General features: G+C 33.2%; 1 protein-coding gene across 2 annotated transcripts in view; it reads right to left on the bottom strand.

The window, feature by feature from the left end:
* Nucleotides 1–20,369, bottom strand: part of Rnf128 (ring finger protein 128) — a 92,624-nt gene that overhangs the window by 19,494 nt on the left and 52,761 nt on the right. For both annotated transcript variants that reach the window (XM_003467589.5, XM_063246237.1), the window contains exon 2: nucleotides 6,104–6,351. In XM_003467589.5, the coding sequence (XP_003467637.1) occupies nucleotides 6,104–6,351 (248 nt within the window). The remainder of the gene's footprint in view (nucleotides 1–6,103; nucleotides 6,352–20,369) is intronic.

Here is a 20,369-nt window from a genome sequence, read left to right as displayed (position 1 = left end):
AATTTCTTTCCAAGGAGCCAATTTGAGTTTCAGTATCCAACACCTGGATATAGGAGTAATTGGTTATGTTGTCCCAAACTCAAGAACCGAACAATGAAATTATGTATATATTATCCTTCTTGATTGTTGTGTAAAGTAACCTGGACCAGCTGGTACAACATAATCTATTGTCCCAGGTGTTAATAACAATATAGTCACTCACTACCATAAAGAACACTTTGAAGGCCACATTTCCAGGTTTGGGAAAGCTCCAATTGTGGTTACCTTAGGGACATGCAAGGAGTAAGCAACTAGTTCTGTGTTGTGTCTTCTTTTCTCACTATAGATCCCCTTGCCTTTGGTCTAATCTATTTACAACAAAATTGTCAGTGAAGTAAGTGTTAGTTCAGTACTTCTATATAAATATTTCATTTGGTACAGAATTTAGCTTCTTATTGTCAGTGAATTTTATATGCTGTAATATCCACATTAATTAATATATAGTATATAAAATATTATATATAAGTACTATTCAATTATATATACATGTTATACTTCAGTTAGTATTGTATTTATACTATAGTAAATATACTATATTTGTATATATACTATATATACTGTATTTGTATACTATATTTGTATTTATACTGTCTATAGTGTATATTTGTATATATATCATATATAGACACATATCTATATGTCTACCTACCTACTTACTTATCTATAAAATGCTATAAGAACAACATTAAGTATATCTAATATTTGCAGAAGCCAACAAGGTTGGAAGTAGGTGTAAGTGAACAATTTATTCAGTCTGTAAAACTGTCACTAATATCCTTATATTGGAGTACAATATAGTTGTCTATTTTTGCTCTGGATCAAAGGCTTTTTGAACTTTGCGATATAGTCATATAGAGCCATTTTACATAATAATGAACTAAGTCATTTTAAGTCTTTCTTAGGCCAGTCACTATGTATATTATACCTCAAAGAGGTTTCAGTACAATTTTCCAAAACATCTGATTATCACATGATTTATTTTTATAAAAGTGGTTGAATTTTACCAACAATACCAGTATCATAACATATCATTGTATGGTTATGATAAGTTGGTTTAGTTAGAAAATAAATAATGAACTATCATAGAAGTGCTTATTAAACCCTCCTAGATGATTTATCTTTACTTATATACCAAATATTATTATGGACAAGTGTTTCCACCAGTGACAATGATTCTGTAATTTCTTTTTTTTTTTTTTTGGATTTTATTACTCCTTAGTGTTTATTACTTTTTTTGGGGGGGGGAAGAATACAGTCAAATATGGCAAAACAAAGCTGTCAGTCAATACCAAGGATAGACATAGCACATGGTGTAGAACAGAGTACAAGTTTGTCAACAATGGTTCTCAACGTTGTCCCTTGTTTCCTTAAAAAGAATTGTCTATCTCATTAGATATTATAAAGTTGGACAAAACAGTAGAGAACAAGACCAATAAAACTTAGGCATTGTAAACATTACAGGACTTCCAAAGAAGACAATAGTCAAACCAGAATGGGTATCTTAGTGAATCTTATTGTCTTCAAAGTAGTTGCCTATGTCTTCAAACTTGATACTATCATATAGAATGGAACAGAGTCTAATCAGTCAATTTCTACATTCAATTTTATCTGAGGCAAAAGCCATTACTTTGCCTCAGTTCTCATTATTATAGAGATATAGAGTCCCAATAAATCTTGGAGAGTAATGTCATTTCTTTCCCATTTAGTACACGAGTATCATTCATTCAGTATTAGTTCTAATCACACTAGCTAGTCTTATTTTGGTCTATTCTCTGATCGAGATCAGTAATGTACATTACAATTCCCTCCACAAGAATTCTATAAATTGAGAGATCTGTACATGTCTCAAAGATTCTCTCCTTCAACATTCACATGTAAAAATGGAAAGGTATTGCCCTATGACTGACTACTTGGGCCTCCATGTTAAGTAAAATGGTTAATAAACTCTGTTATGTTATGAAATCATTTTCTAGCACTGTGTATTGAATCTGTTGGGCCATTTTACTAAGTCTTTACTATATTTTCCAATGGAAATGCATCCTATTCCCTACTCTTGGAAGGTAATTTCTTCCAAATGTCTGTTTATTAATAACTTTTTTTCTCTTTAGAGTTACTCTTACACTTCATTAAAAGTAAATTCAGCTTATCCCATTTTAGACCAGCCCCTATTTTACCTACAGACCACTTTTGTCTCACTGGACTGTGTTTAATCCAACACATAAGCTCCCACCAAGTGGTAACTTCCTGAATAAAGTTAGGATATATGTACTGTATATTCAAAATGTTGGGTACCCCAAGCAAGAATCAAGTGTGACTGTGGTCCCCTCTCTGTGTAGCTTAGTTTAAATATGCCATCTGGTTTCTCCTCCATGTCCAAGGAGAACACAAATCCAATTGGTAATACCTGATTTACTTATTTACTTATTTATTTATTTCATAATCCATCTACACTTTTCATTTCATTTAAAAGATATCCATCCATAAAATGGGAATGATGTGAACCCTTGAACATCTTCTATAACAAGTCAAAGTATTACATCAAGGGACTCATCTGAGCATTCAGTCATCAAAACTTGTGGTTACACAATTATCAGTTTGTGTGACATTATATACTATGCATCATAATCTTCAGAGGAAAGAAATTACTGAATTTAGTTTTTAATATTCTAATGAAGGAAAATTTGCATAAGTCAACTTCACCGTTTCTATCAGTAAAATGCAGTTAAATGTTTAGAAAGTTATAAATATCATATATATTAAGCTCTACTTTTTAAAAATAAATCAGAAGTCATAGAAGTTAAATATATACATCACACCATCACTCTCTTAATTTATTTTTTATTTATTTATGTTTTTGGTACTGGGGATCAAACTTATGACATCATGCTTGCCAAGCAGGTACTTATGATGCTGAGCTAAATCCCTGGCCTTATCACTCTCTTAAATATTTATAAACAAAAGTGATTATCAGCGATATATTTAATCATTGTATCCCCAAAAGAAGAACACAGTCCATTAAGTGGTATAAGATGCCTTTTCAAACACTTTCTCTAATACATGAGTAAAGTAAATCCTAATCTTGACCAATTCTACAGAGGTTAATTTTCATAAAATATATTAAAAGCTATGAAAGTTACTTAAAGATGAGATCTGAGCTAAATATCCAGTGAAGTTTTTTACAACACTAAAATTCTTTCAAGAGTCTAATTTTTGCTGATGTTCATACATTTATTATATGGCACTGACAATACAGTAGAACAGACCTGAAAGTCCTCAGAGAAACACAAAGCAAACATTCTTGTTATTGTAACTATAACCATTGAATAATGGTACTAGGTAGCGATTTCTTTCTAACCTCAGAGATAAAAACAGCATGACATACAAATGTCAAATATTAACATAATGTAAAGCTATTGAATAGCCTGACACAGGAATTTTGAACAACCTTCTGGCCTCAGTTAGTAACAGGCTGAACCTGCTACCAGTGTGATAAGCTGTTCCTCCGAGGACAAAAGTCAATTACCTTTAAATACTGAGATAATCACCACTTATTATCATATGCTGATATGCAATCATTATGACATTTTTATAATAAAACTTCAAATTCTCATCTATTCCTAAGTTCAGTTAACTTTCTTGCTATATGAAAATCCTTATTTTTCCTTCCACTCCCAAATAAATTAAACTTCTTTTTGCCTCTTGGAGAAAGAGTACATGAAGTGGCCCAAAATTTACTGCCTATTTACAGTAGTTTCTCAGTACATATTAAGTATATTCTATTGCCTCCACTATATGATCATTTGAAAGCATTAAATTTCTATCAAGCATTTTGGAGAAGTGGTGCACCATTATGCTGTTGTGTTGGGAATACATGAAAGGAACAGGAATCAGTAATGATGGTGGCATGGACCAGGGTAGAAACAATGGAAGTAGTAAGAAGGAATCAGATTTTTGATATATAACGAAGATAGAACCACCAGGATTTTCTAATAGACATTTTATGGGAGTTAGGGAAAAACAAGGAATGAAGAAGAATTTCAGGGTTTCTGGCCTGGAGTTGAGAGAAATTCCTTTGAAAATGGGAGCAATAACAGTATGGTTTTGTGTTGATGGTAAAGATTCAGTGGAGAGGAAGATATCATTACAAATAGAAGAGAGGACAACAATTACTGGAGTGATGTCCCACAGTATGTAAAAGACAAAAAGAATATTTTACATGAGGGAAAGTACTGACTTTTGCAAAAGAAGAGTTCATTCATAGTAAAAGCAGAGGATGAGCAAGATACAGATTTAGATGTAGAAGTTGGGCAGAAGTTGACATATGCTTTTTAAATTTTAGTTTTTTAATTATTTTATTTTAATTAATCATTAATTTAATTATTAATAATTAATTATTTTATTTTTAATTTATTTTCTTTAAACTTTTTTGTGTTTTTCTGTTTCATTAATAAACATACATTTTATCAAGAAGGAAATTTCTAAAAATTACTTACGCTTTTGATTGTATCAGTTTTGTAAGTGGAATAAGAATGAGGTTGAGCATACAGTTGGAGGTGTTGGAGGCTTAAGAAGAAATGAACCTGTGTGATTAGTCACCTAGGAAAGTAGGGAAGTAAATGGCTGAGAGAACATAATATGACTATTGGGCAGCATTAAGGGTCCCCTCTGATTCTGTGGTAATAAATTCAAAATGAAGTTAATATAGCTGTAAATGCTTTTCTGCTATTTCAGCTAAGCAAGGTAGAAACATAGAGTGGTAGGAAGTTGAATTTAACCAGAGTTAAATTTTACCAGCAAGTACAGCTAACCTTTCATATTTGTGCATTCTGCACGCTTGGTTTCCACAAACCTCACACTAAAAGTATTCAGAATAATACTTTTTCTGTACCTATATTACAAATGTACAGACTATTTTTTCCTTGCCACTATTCATTACACAATACATGCATAACATTTATGTTATATTAGGTGTGATAATGTGATATTTAAAGTATATGGAAGGATGTGTATAGGTTCTAAGCAAATACTACACCATTTTATATAAGGTACTTGCACATCTGCAGATTTGGTACCCATGAGGAAGCTGTTGGAATCAGTCACAGATACAAAGGGATAGGTATATAATAAAAAGAGGGGCAAAGAGAAAAGAAGATGTATGCATGGGAATGGTCGGAAAAATTTAGGTGAATAGGAAAAACAGGATATGAGGGGGATAAGGGACAATTTATAGGTAGAAAGATCAATGACACAGACCCATAGGTACCTTTCTGTTTAATAATTCTTTGGTATTTTTTGCTTATTTCTATACTTTGTATCTTTTTTTTTTATCAGTACGGGGGATCGAATTCACGAGCGCCTGCTTACAAGGCAGGTGCTTATGTCACTGAGCTAAATCCCCAGCCACTGTGTATCTTTTTTTTTTTTTTTTTTTTTTTGGTATTTTTCCCTTTCACCGGTACCAGGGATTGAACTCACGACTGCCTGCTTGCAAGGCAGGTGCTTATGCCGCTGAGCTAAATCCCCAGACCCTGTATCTTTTTATAAGTCAGTGTTACAATATGGTAAGAAATCTGAATGCACAACTTGGTTTAGAGCTTAGTATACAGTTAGATCTTTAAACCTGTCTTCTCATAAATTCAGTCTAATCTCTTTTCTCTGCTCCACTTCCACAAGCAAATGTACATACAAAATAAGAGTGCTTACCTTTGGGCAGTGACCTCAGTTATTTTGTTATATTTGATTTTGTGAAAGTTTTTTCCTCTTTACTTTCTAAAGTCTCTTTATTGAGTATAAAAATGCTTTTATAATTTAGAAAAATGTTTAAGAGAATATATGTATTTACAGACGTTATAATTAAATGCTGGCTGTGTTCCCTACTGAAATAAAGATTTCATCAAGTAGGACAAATTATAGTACATGAAAGTTTTGACATACTTTTACCATTAGATTTCATCAAGCATGCATAGATCATTCTCTAGCAACTGAAGTATATTCAAATATGTGACTACAACTATGACTGAAATGGTAAAAACAATGTAAATTAGAAGAAAGGAATATTACTAACCTGCTTCCTGCTGTGAGCCCTTGCATTCCGTAATCTTCGAGCAGAATAAAAGATAAAATATCCCACGGTTGCAGCCGTAATAATAAAAAAGGATACAGAAACAAAGAAAATTGAATAGTGATTCACCCAAGGGCCATGTTTTTTTCCCACTTCGATGACCATTGTTACTTGGATGCCTTTTTGAATAGATTGTAGAATTTTTGTCCCTTTCAGATTGCCAATCATGATTGCAACAATATCTCCTGCACCTGTAAAAGAAAATGAATTGTCTTAATGTGATTTTTAACATAAAAATTTAAGAGCTAAAATGATTTAAAATGAGACCCAGAATGACAAAAAGAAGGATACTCATTTATTTATTAACATTTACTGAGCATCTGATAGATAAATAATTTGTAGGGTATATAAACATTCATGAGACTCAGATACTAATCCTAAGGAGTTCATAGGTCAATTAGAAAGTTATTATATGCAACAGATGCCTCTCTCCTCCTCAGATCAATTACCTTTGTGGCCAGTTTGCATCTTAAATGAAGGCTTACAACAAATAGCCTCCTGACTGTTTGAAAACAGGGCTTATATCTTAAGAAATGTAACATTTGGAAGATATAAAAGCATTGAGCTACACATTTTCTCATTATAAAGTGATAGATTATCTTACATACTTGCTCTGAACATGTCTAATATTTACATATGAGAATAGAATTCTGAAAAAATTATTATTTATAAGCCCAAATATACAGCCTACACATACATCCATGAGGTGCCATCTTTCTGTCTTTAAAAGCAATAGAAAATTTGTTCAAGATACTCTTAAGATATTACATGGACTTGATAGGATATCAAGGAAGATAACATATAAAATTGATAGAAACACCATCAATTAACACTAATTAAGCACAGGTCTTAAATTAACAGCCTCCTTTCTACCCTCAGATATACTTATGTTGTAAAGGAAAAAGACAAATAATATCTTTTCCAATATTCCAAGAATGCCATTCAAATCCTTGTCAAGGTTCTATTCTTTCTAGTTTATATGATCTAAGATCAACAATCTTAATGAAAAACTAGAGTTCTTTGAATGTTAGGGTATTGCTCACCAGAGAAATCTTCTACTGCTATTAGGTTAAGGTACTACTCTAGCTTAATGATCAAACTCCAGTTTGAAATAAACAACCATGTACAAACAAGACTGTAAAAAGACCTTTAGACTATAATTTAAACAGAAAGGTAAAATATTAAAATAGTATTCACATTTTTAATGATCATGTTAAGAGTACAAATCTTAAATGGAATTGTACATTGTAGAATTTTTACTCAAGTAATCCCTTACATTTACAGTTCTTAGTACTAAAGTCTTCAAAGGTCAGGCCAAACAGAAATACCTCACTGTACATTAGTTTTTCTCCTTACCTGAAGTTATTAACTGAAAAATATATTACAAGAGTATCATTTCAGGTTGTTAAGTTCCAAAAAATACTATTTTATATTATAAAAGCCATTTAGTTAAACCTTTGTATAACTCTACTAACATTTAATCACTCCATTAGATACAGGTTAATGACTCACTCTTCTTATTTACATGAGGGAAAATCTTAAAGCAACGAGGAGAGAAGGAATCTGAAATATAAATATGTCTGGTATATCTTTTTCCATATGAAGGTATTGGAATTTTTATACCAATATCTTCTAGAGAATTGGTAATTTTGCAAGAGTGACCCTTTTTCTGTTTATCTGTGTCTAAAAAATCAGGCTTTAGAGTACAGTTTAATTATAAAGATTTCTCTTTAAATTACAGATGTAATCTTTTAATAGGAGTTTTTAGCTAATAGAGATAAATTATTATTCTTTTAGAAGATATGAATGAAGTGAGTGGCAAGCATGAATGCTCCGGAACATACTGGCCACTATAATCAGATGAAGATTTTTTAAAAAGATAGTCAAGAAATGTATATTGTCAAAAAATACAAAAAAAAAGAGAAATGCATATTCTCTACATATCAAGAACAATGCTGTTTTAGCCTCACAATCCATATTCATACACACTATTTAGTATCTAATGCTAAAAATTGTACTGAATTAACTTACTTATCATATAACACACATTTCAAAGTATTAGGTTATACCTCCTTCTCCATACCCTTGCAGCTATCTAAAAACTGCTTCTTCTACAGTGATCCCAATTGTAGTTAACAGTATAACATTTCTGGTCGTCAGTTTCAGTAACCACTGAATCTTACTGAATACCTAGCTATTCATGGAGATCCTACTAGTTTTCTTTGTGTCTCTCATGATGAGATCTTTCTTTCTGTCCCTGCTGTCTTAGTATAGATCTTCCTAATTTCCTTATGCATAGAAGCACAGTAACTTCCTAACTGGTTGCCTACATCCAGGATCTTCTCTCCCCTTAAAGTTTCATCCAAATTTACTTCCTTGTTTGACTATTGCCATCACTTGGTTGGATCATGCCTCTTCCCTGCTCAGAAACCTTTAGTAATTCTTTATTACTCATTTAAAGTCTTTTTGAAAAGCCTTATATAATCATGTCTCAACTGATGTTTTCAGTTTTGTATCTCTATTACATCCCAAACTCAAGAATTCTCAGATACAGTCATATGGGACAGCCTATTGACATTCACTTTTCATAATTCTCTCTTTGTTCCGTCTGCCCCCTCAGTTCCTAAAATGTCCTATATCTTCTATAACACTCTTCTACTTGTCTATGTATTTATAAATCAAGTACCAACTCAAATGTTGCCCCTAGACAGTGTTCTGATATTCCAAACGAGAAAGTAAAAGTTCTGTGCTTGTTCAGTTGTCACTTCACTTTTAAGCCCTAATAATTCATTTAGCTTTGCATCTCAAATAGCATGCTTTACTCTCTAAATTAAGAACATTTTAAGGAAAAAGGAGTCTCTTTAACTACATAGTAATTCCTTCCTTTATCTGCTATTGTTAGGAAACTAGATGTTGCACATAAATAAAATTTACAAGTAACAAATGACTTCATACAAATAACTGATTTTAACAATTTTTACACAATCAAGTTTCAAATGACACAAATAACATTTTTGTCCTCTTCAAATATACTTGGCTAGTTCTATGTTTTTAAAAAATATATCTAGAACAAAGGTATCATCTGTTTATAAAACATTCCACAGATTAACAGAAAATACATTTGTGCACAAATGCAGCATTTTATTTCAGCAAACAAACATATATCTTGTGCTGATTAAATATCTACAAGTGTGATTTCCTTTATAAAATACATAGATTTCAAAACAAACCTAATTATCAATATCCTGATAAATGTTTCTTTCAATTGGACTTATAACCTAAATATTACAATTACAAACATTTTATTTGTATTAAAATGTTATAACTTTTGACAAAAATGCTTAAAATACATTTCAAATAAAATTAGCAAAACAAAATATACTGCTGTAGTTTTATTGGTTGTAAGGCCCACTTTATAAAAACTGATGATTGCAGTTAAGTTGCTTAGATGCATAAAAGTAGCAGAATACTAGTACAAGCTCTTGTCCTGAAGCACAGCTTCAAAAGGACACTTAGGGACTTCTGGGAGAACATGGCGGATAGATAGCAGCAGCTTTGGAGGCTCTCTGAGAAACCACACTTAAAATCCAGGAACGGTGCCAGGCGAGAAATCCTAAGCAAGGTCGTTGCTGACCCAGGAACGAACTAAACTAAGAGAAACCAACAGGAAACACAATCCCGGTGATATAACAGGAACAGATAAGGTCTCAGCACGGAAGCTGGACCCCAAGCCATTGGAGGCTGCCATTTGAATTTCCTGCAGCTACTGCTGCGTCCCAATTGGCAGGGCAAGGAGAGAGGCGTGAAAGCTCTGAGAGTGGGAAGCGGTGAATGGAGTTGAGAGCGGGACTGGCTGGGAACCCTGCATTGACCTGCAGTGCGTGAGCAGATCGGGGACCCTTCCATAGAGTAGGAGGCTTCAGCAAAGGACATACTGGGACCAGGCAGGCTGACCAGGACAGGATGCTGCAGTGACTTCAGTCACATATTCCCCTCTCAAGTGGGACTGGTGGGGAGTGCCTGGCCTGCATGACACTGCTGACTAAGACCCAGTAGGCTAGCCCAAACCAGGTCCCAGTGCCTGGAGGTGCACTCTAGCAGTGACGCCTTCAGTAGGTTGACCTGGAGGGGCAGGCCCAGCATAGGCTGCCCAGGTCTGTGTCTCCCTAGTACACTGCAGTGGCACAATCCAAACAATCTATAACCGACAAAGAAAGAAACTGGACCTCCTATATTCGCTTGTATAAAAGGAACAAAAAATATGGGAAGTGGGAGCAACAAGAAAGGGTCCTCGGCTCCCAATCCTGAGAAACATGCGATATCAGACACGGCACCAATAGATATAAAGTGCTATCTCCAGAGCCTCATAGATGAGTTCAGGAATGAAATTATTAACGACCAGAAGCAAGATATAAGTAGAATAGTTAGAGACATGCTAAGCAACGCCCAAGAAAAAACAGATGATGGAATGGAAGAACAGAAAAAACGGGGAGAATTGTTTGATGGAGAAAATAGAGAAAACATAGAATATGTGAAGCAGGTTCAAAGAGTTTACCAGGAAACTAAAAACTCTATCGAAAACTGGCATAACAGCTTGAAAGAAACTAAGGATAGATTATCTGAACTAAGGGCAGATTTGTAATATGGGAGCATGAAATGAAAAACTTCTTAAAAATAAAGAAACAAACAGCAATAATACAAAGACTAGAAGATGATAAGAGGATCTATAACTTAAGAATTAAGAACATAAAGAAGAAGTAGGGACACAAACAAATGGACTACAAAAGCTATTCACAGAAATAATCCAGGAGAATTTCCCTAATTTAGCAAAAGGTAAAGATACTCAGATGTATGAGACATACAGGACCCCAGCCAAGTACAACCCAAACAAAGCTACACCCAGGCATATAATAATCAAAATTCCAGAAATCCAATATAAGAACAGAATATTAAAAGCCGTCAGAGACAAGAAACAGATCACTTACAAGGGAACACCCATCAGAATTACAGCAGACTTCTCGGCACAAACCATCAAATCATAAAGAGCGTGGGGGGAAATAATTCAAGCTTTGAAAGATAATAACCTCCAGCCAAGATTGATATATCCTGCACAACTGTCCCTAGAAATTAATGGAAAAACAAGGTGCTTCCAGGATAAAGAGGAACTAGGGGAATTTGCAACCACCAATTCAACTCTACAGAGAATACTGCAGGATATTCTAAAAAAGGAAAATACCAAGATTCCAGAAATAGTGGCAGAGAGGCCAAAATGAATGGAGCAAAAAGCAAAATGAAAAAGAAAAACTGACAACAAACGACAGAAAAAGAGCTCAACAGAAATGAGGCGGAGAAGATTGGATGGTAGGAACAGCCATTTTGGAGAAAACATCATAATAGGTAGTGCTGATTTAGTATCATCTTGTTTTGAAGTCCCATCAAACATGTATTTTTCTTTCTCCATCGGTCTTAAAAGGTTGTATCTTATTGGATTTTATTATATATGATAATATAAGTAAAAACTTTTATAGACAAGGAGATTATATAGAAACCATTGTTCATTTTCTGTTAATTGGTTCTAAATACCTATAATAATGTCATTCTCTTGAATGGTTTTATAGTGTCTTGCTATGTTTGGTGCTACAGTATATGAAGTTATACTCAAAGATTTCAAGGAAAGAGACACTATGGTAACTATTTTTATGTCAGGATATCTTGTGGTGAAACACTATTTTGCTTAAATGGCTATGTTTTGACCTGCGCTGTTCTGTTGTTATGCCCTCTTTTATCTCAATCCCCTTTTTAAATTATTTACTTTTTTCTTTTTAATTAAGAGAAAAAATAAATGAAAAATAGCAGGATACATTATAGTAACCTACTTTGATTTCCGATTAACTTGATTTGAAATCCTGTATTGCCCTCACCATCTTGTTTTGACTGATTTTCCCCTATTTTGCTTTGCTTGATAGTACCAAGTTCGAAAGTATAGGCAAAATTGTGAAGACAATAAGAATCATTAATGTCTCCAATGCTTTGGTTTTATTCTTTACTGTTTTGTTTAATTTTATTATAACTGGCAATTCTTCTTAAGATAGGAAGAGGCAGTATGGTAACCAATGTTGATCTCCTTGTATTTTGTTTTTACAGTATGTATTATGTCCATCCTTTTGATTTGACTGACTCTGTTCTGATATGTCGCATTTGGTTTTACTCTCTTCAAAAAAAGTAATAAGAACTGTGGGAGTAATAAAACACAAAATGTGTAATTGTCATTGCACAAGAGAAAGGAAAAGAAAGTGCTCTAAAGGTTATAACTGCATACATGTTTAAGTGTATAAGATAGATAACCATATTACTGAGTTTTTTTTTTTTTTTTTGGGATCATTGAACAAAACTGTTTGCACTCTCACTGTTTGAAAGTCCACTTTATATGTTTCAATTTTGTAACTTGAACAACTATTTCTAAGATGAGAATATGTAATCTATTAACTAGTGATTTCTTACTGTTTATTTTTTAAATTTTGTATTACTTGTACCCTTTTTCTGTTTTTTTTTCTTTTTCTCCTTAAATAAAAAAAAAGGACACTTAGGCCCTACCTTCCATTCTAATAAACACAACAAAAGAAAATCACTCTAGTAAGTTAGAAGATCCCATTACATTTTAATGTATAAAACTCTTATTCTAGAGGACTAATGTAAAGCTTATAGATAATCTATTTATTAGCTCTACAGTATTCATGAATGTTTTTATCCCATGAAACTCTATAATATACAATTTTGAATGATCATTTTAAAAAGTAATTTAATATTGCCTTATTTTCTTATCTAGGACATCCTGACTCTTATTTATTACTGACAATGGATCATCTTTGTAATAGTTAATTCAGTAGTAAAATTATTTGTCCCCAATCTGTTATAAAGTCATATTTTGGGAGCTGAAAGGACTTTACAGATCATCCAATCGGACATTTTTAAATTCTCAGTTTGGCCAATTTTCCTTGAGGGAAGAAGATTCTCACCTGTTGCTGCTAGCAGCAGCTCTCCTTGATGTCTGATTTTATGATTCTGGTCTACTGTTAGCTCAGAAAAAGCAGTAAGCTTTAGTCTACAGAATGAGTAAAATAGGCTTCCAGATAGAATTTAAGGGCTTTCATGCAAGTGCCCTGTGACATTTATATTGGTTGCTCAGTGACATTTTTGTTTACTTCCTGAACCCTGGCTATACTTTGGATAATTGAGGTTGCCAGATAGGATTACAAACTAAGTCCTTAACACACTTAATCCTCAGATAAATCCTCTAAGGCAGGCATTGCTGTTGTTCCAGTTAAAGATAACATTGACTAGCTTCTCTAGCATAATCCAAACTAGTTAAGTACAAAACTGGTATCTGAACTCAAGACAGTCTGGCTCTACTGCGTCTGATTTTCATTGCTATTGTACATTAGTTATCTAACTTCAATGAAACCCAAAGCTATTCTTTGACCACCAAGAATGACAACAAATTCGGTACAATCAAGGGTGCCACCAGTAAAAGAACAACAACCGGATCTTAGGACCAGAGGAAGCTGTGATTTAGCACTGTGTTGTAAATATTCCCACCCGTGGCCATATGAATGAAAAGTTTGGAAGAAATGATACAATTGACTGAACAAGTAGGCTCCAGCTGACCTAGATGTATGTGTCAAAACTTACCTATGCAGAATACAGTTCAAAAATTAATTTGTAATAATTTACTTGGGTTATTTTTTATACTTATATCTACTTTCCAAAGCAAAGTGTACATACAATTCCAAATTAAACTTGTCTTGTATTTACTACTCTATTGAAAATCACAAAGTAATATATATATTCAATATACCAAAGAAGAATAGATTTTTTTTTTTGTGAAGCAGAGAGGTAAAAAAACACCATATCCTGATTGGGGGTATATATGTTTGTATTTATATTTCTGTTGGTAAAGCAGGCCTTGCTGAACTTTGCTTTTCCTTAAGCTTTTCTATGTCCTTAATATACTAGAAATAGGTTGTTACAGTGCTTCAGCTAATCCTAAAACTTTCATTTTAAAATTTTTCAAAGTGTGCACTTGTGTGTGTATGTATACTTTGTTTTTCAATGCTGAACCTACATACATGCTCATAATGCTAATGAGCACTCTACCACTGATCTACTTCCCCATCCCTGTAAACAATCGTTTTAAAGGATCACGAAACAATCTGCATATAAAGTTACCCATTTATTATAAGCAAGGTAGATATGATTAAAGTCACAATTTATTTTGAATATTTAATTTCCTTGATTTCTATTATGTCAAAGAATAGAAAGTGAAGCAAACACTTAAAACACACACACATTTGACGTTTAGAAGCTTTAAACAAGATATGGAAAATAAAAATCATTTCCAGATCACTTTCCAAACTGACACTGGGTTAGTACAATATCTTCCTATTTAAAAAAATTATTTTCCTTCAATGTTTAATATTTGTAAAAAATTGCTTTGTAATTTTTGATATTTCTCAACTTAGTAGTATTATTTATCTAAAAACTGGTAAGAGAATGAGCATAATGTAGCAAAAACTCATACTGATGTGAGAATTACTATAGAAGATTGGGTTGTAGCTTTCACATGAAGGAGGTAAAGTTGTGCTAAGTTTCTAAGGTCCTAAAACCAAACATCATTATACTTCCTCTATTCTTACGGAACCTTCAGATCAACTATTAATTACATCTTTTTCTAGGTACATAGCACATGTTCCAAAGAAGAGAAAAAAAATCTTTAATTTGTTACTAATGATTAATTAGACAGCAAATCACTAAAGACCTAAACCCCAATCATAGACTAGCCGTCATTGGAAAATTTTATTTAAATATGTAATTGTTTTAAAAAAGATTGTGAGACCATTTACACCTTTTCTTTCCAGAAGTGCTAGGCAAATTCATTAAGACAAACTATAAGGATTATTAGTTAAAAGTCTCTGTCTTAAACTAACCTGAGGATCAGTGGAATGAAGCAGAAGATGCAGACACAACTCCAAACACACTTAGCCAACTTAACTTTGACAAAAGGGCCAAACATATCCACTTGAAGAAAGATAGTCTCTTTAATAAATAGTGCTGGAAAAATTGGCTTCCCATATGCTAACGACTAAAACTAGACCCATGTCTATCACCATGTACTAAATTAAACTAAAACCAAAATGTATCAAAGATATAAATATCGAAACAGAAACACTAAATCTGCTGGAAGAGAAAACAGAAATCTTGAAGACATAAGGGTAGGTAGAGTGTTCACCAATGAAACTCAGACTGCACAGGAAGTACTACAAAGAATCAACAACTAGATCTCATCTTATTAAAAAGCTTTTACATCACAAAAGAAATCACCAGTAGAGTGAAAAGACAAACCACAGAGTGGAAAAAAAGCCACTTGTCCCTCAGACAAAACACTAATATCTAGAACATATGAAGAACTGAAAAAGAAAATCAGACCATGCAAATTCAAAGACCCATTTCAAAATGGGCATCTGAGATGAATACATACTACTCAGATGATGAAATAAAAATAGCCATAAATATATGAAAAAATGTTCAACATCATTGGTCATTCAACAGATGCAAATGAAAACAACACAGAGATACTATCTCACTCAAGAGTGACTATCATCAAGAAATCAACCAATAGCAAATGCTGTAGAGGCTGGAGGAAGAAATACCCTTCTCCACTGTTAGTGGGAGTATCGACTGATACAACCACTGTGTAAATCAATATGGAAATTCCTCAAAAACTAGGATTAAAATTCCCATTCTACCTAGCTATTCCCTTCTGGGTATCTTCATGGAAAAATTTAAAGCATCATACCACAGAAAACTATGTGCACCTATGTATCTAGTGGCACAATTTGTAGTATCGAAACATTGGAAACAACTCAAATGCCCATCAACCGAGGAACGGATAAAAACATGATCTTTTTATATAATGAAGTACTACTCAGTCATAAAGAAGGGTAAATTTGAGACATTTTACAGGTAAATAGATGCAATGTGAGACCATACTCATAAGTGAAATAAATCAGACTCACATGTATAAATATCATACTGTCTCACTGGTGTGAGAAACTGACAGTAAATAAGGTTTGAAGTGTACAATACGTATTGTGAAATGGGAAGAAATTATTTAAAAGGAAAGAGGAACTAGGATGAAAGAAGGGGGAAAGGAAACAAGAGAAAGGAAAAATATAAGATAGTTACATTATTAGTTTATCTTAGTTCACAAAAAAATGCTTGTGCTAATATTGTTTGGAGAATTTTTTATTCCCATTATCTTTATTCAAGTAACTACTTTGAATATAACACTACACAATGTATTAACTATTGTTATTCTCTTATTTTGTTGTGAAATTTAGTTTTATTTTTTCCATAAAGTAAAAAATCCTATTTGTCTTACAGATATAAAATGAGGATTTATTAAATGTTAATGTGATGTACCTGATACATTTGCAAGATTATATAATAGGAATATCTGTAATTTTAATAATGCCAGTGTATTTATGATATGTTATATTTGACAATTTAATGCCTGTCAATAGTCGTATCCTAATTTCTTAAACACAAATTCCTGTGTTGAGTATAATTTAAATGATACTCATCTTGAAGCCATAAATTTATGCAGTATTTTATCATTTCTAATTATATATGGAATCTTTAAGCTTCCCAGTTAAAATCATTACCAATAATACAAATTGTCTCAAATATATCACAGTTTTACTCAGCTATCTAAAGTACTGAAGCAGAAAGGACAGATTAGAAATAAGTAGCAACTAAACAGCAAAAGAAATATAGACTCCAATTTCAAATGTTCAACAGTAAAAAAGGGTTTTGGCACTTAACTACCTTGGGAACAAAGGCAAGAAACAGGCTGATGCAACTCAAAATCATTGAATTAAAATGTTAATGAAGAAGGTACATATTTCAAGCACTATGAGGGGGTGTTTTCTGTTTAGTATTATTATTATTATTTTTTAAATTTTATTTAAGAGGAAAAAGAGAAAAACACAAAACAAAACAAAGCGGTGTAAGGGTACACGTAATACAGAACTACAAAAAAAAAAAAAAAAAAAAAAAAAAACCAAAAACATAACAGTAAGAAACCACCTGTTAATAGATTACATATTATCATCTTGGAAATAGTTGCTCAAATCACAGTATCAAAGAATACAAAGTGGACATTCAAACAGAGAGACTGCAAACAGCTGTGTTCAATCATCCAAAAACATTAATATAGTCAGCTATTTAACACCCCTAAACACACTTGCTGTTATATCCATTAGAGCTCTTTTTTTTCCCCTCTCTTTTTTTACAACAAAATTTACACATTTTGGATTTTATTACTCCTTAGTTCTTATTACTTTTTTGGGGGGGAGAGAATACAGTCAAATATGGCAAAACAAAGCTGTCAGTCAAAACCAAGGATAGACATAGCACATGGTGTAGAACAGAGTACAAGGTTATCAACAATGGTTATCAACATTGTCTCTTGTTCAGGTCTGTTTAGTATTATTAATGTATAGAAATTTGATCTAGTATTATGCTGATGGTCAAATTCTTTAATTTTTTTCAAAAAGCTAATGATGTAATGGTTTCAGTATAATGCTTATTTGTGAACTCACATTCATTAAAATAGTATTTCTTACGTACCAACCATGTAGTAAAGTTTTTGCTTCCAAACATTTTTACCTTACATTTAATATCAACTTGAATTGTTTGGCATCATGGTGCATGCCTGTAATCCCAGAACTCTGGGAGGCTGAGGCAGGAGGATTGCAAGTTTGAGCCCAATGTGGAAACAGTTGCTAGTGGTGGCTGGACCTCTGTCTTGGTTACTTTTCTCTTGTTGCTAAGACAAAATGCCTGAGGCCCAAAAGGAAGGAAGGAAAGGTGTATGGTTGATACATTATGTCAACTTGAGAAGATTAGAAGTTTAACTAAGAGATTCAGCAGGGAGCCAGAATCCTTACTTTGTAAATATCCTCTGCCTATGCAAGAGGAGGACACCCCTAAGGTGGTGTGAGTGCTACATCCACCATGGGGGAGGGGAGCCTGCATACAGTAAAAGGGAGGAGAAGAGACTTATTCTCCTCTCTTTTGCTCTGGCTGCTTTTGCTGGCTGCTGCCTTGAAGTGTTGCCCCTCAGCCATGCCAGCCTGCCTTGGAGCCAGCTGAGCGTGGACTGAAAGCTCCACAAACAGAGCGCTAAATAAACCTTTCTTTCCTTCATTTTGAGTGTTGGGTATTTTGTCCCTGCAATGGGAGAAAAGTACCCAAGAAAAAGGGTTTATTTAACTTACTGTTTGCGGACGTTTCAGTCCATGTCTGTACTCAGCTGGCCCCAAGGTAGGGTGGCATGGCTGAGGGGCAACAAAAATTGACAAGAGCATAATGCACAAGAGGGAAGCAAGCTGCTTTCCTTCCCTGATATTGTATGCAAGCTACCTGTCCTGGGGCAGGTACATCACTCACATTGTCAATCCCAGCACTAAACAATGAATCAATCATAAACTCTAGATTCAGCCACCTCTGAAAGCCATTCATGACTGCATGAGGCTTTGGGGGGGACATTTAGACACAAACCATAATAACATCCAACATTACTTCCACCATCAGTTAAGTCTGCCATCAGACTGAGTGAGCTGAAAGGCCAGTAGAAGTGCTACCATTTGAGACATTCCTAGCCTGTAAAAATGAATTAATTTATGTGACAAAAAGAATCCAGAAATATGTCTGTGATTCACTGACAAGACCATCTGTATACCTCATATACAGCATATGATATCATTATGCTTCTAATGAACCTTTAGTTATAACCTAGTCTGTTGCAGAATACAGCACAGACTAGCTGTTTTATAAGACAATGATTCTTAATACTTTGTGTTATTAAAATCATATTTTAAGGGCGAGTGTAGTGGGAGGAAAGGTGATACAAATCACTTTTTATCATTACCATCTTTTAAGCCAACAAATGAGACAGAAGTAATACGTTATATATCATACAGCAAACTGCATTTCTTCCTTACACTCTGAAATACATCTGCTGTAGATCTGGAAAGAAATACTATATCAGGTAATGGATCACGGACTCGATATAGCATAAACAAATCTCTGGCAAATGGAATGCTCATGAAATAGCATATTAAAGACACTAGAGAAATTGATGCAATACTGTTCAAAAGGTCATAGATGAATAATATGCATGTGACAGATCATGCTTATAGGAAAACAATTTTGGAATTGTCATAAAAATCACCTACTTCAGAACTATTTTGATTTCCACTACTGGTTATATTTAGCATACAATTAAGAACACAAGAGCTAGATCAACAATACTTTGATTTTCCGGTCTCAGGACCTACTTACAGTCCTTAAAATTATTGAGGATCTCAAGGAACTTTTGTTTATGTCAATTGTATCTTTGATATTTACCAGATTGGAAATTAACTGAGGACTTTATAAATATTAATTCATTCGTTTAAAATAATCATAAAGACATAGATATAACTGACATAGTTTTATTAAATAAGTATAGCTACCAAAATGCAATAAGAATAGTACTGGCCAAACTTCTTTAATTCCAGACTTAATAGAAGACAGCTAAACACAGCTGGACTTTCATATCAGCTTTTACATTGGTTCTGTTGTGATAAGTTATTTTAGCTGAGATACACAAAGTAAATTTTTATTAATGCTGATAATGTGATTGAAAAATTGAGTGATATTTTAATACAGGACTGATATGTATATATATATATATATATATTATCTTCAATTTGAAATTCAACAAGTGACAGTTTCTTAAGCATTAGGTGCAAGGTGAAATTTGAAACTATGTCAATGAATTCTTTCTACTTAGTTAAAAAAAAACTCCACTGTTCTAAATATCATCAATTAGTCATATGGAAAACAGTAGTTCAATGAATTATGTAGATTTTTCAAATGATGAATCATTTCAAGATTATACAAATTTTTAAATCTCCATTAATCTCAACAGAAAAGTCTTTATATAGCGCAGTTACCAAACTCACACAGTTGATACAAGGTTTTAAAAGTTCTCATTTTTGCTTGAAAACGTACCACTGACAACAAAGAATATCAGGTTGTGTTTCTTAAAATGAAAGTCTCACAAGGAGAATAAAACAAAACAAAGAAACACACCAAAGCATAT

The sequence above is a fragment of the Cavia porcellus genome, unplaced genomic scaffold, assembly GCF_034190915.1.
Source record: "Cavia porcellus strain 051 isolate PalLab524CR breed Dunkin Hartley unplaced genomic scaffold, mCavPor4.1 scaffold_3, whole genome shotgun sequence".
Lineage (NCBI taxonomy): Eukaryota > Metazoa > Chordata > Mammalia > Rodentia > Caviidae > Cavia > Cavia porcellus.
Note: the sequence above shows the minus strand (reverse complement) of the source record. Positions and strands in the feature narration are given on the sequence as shown.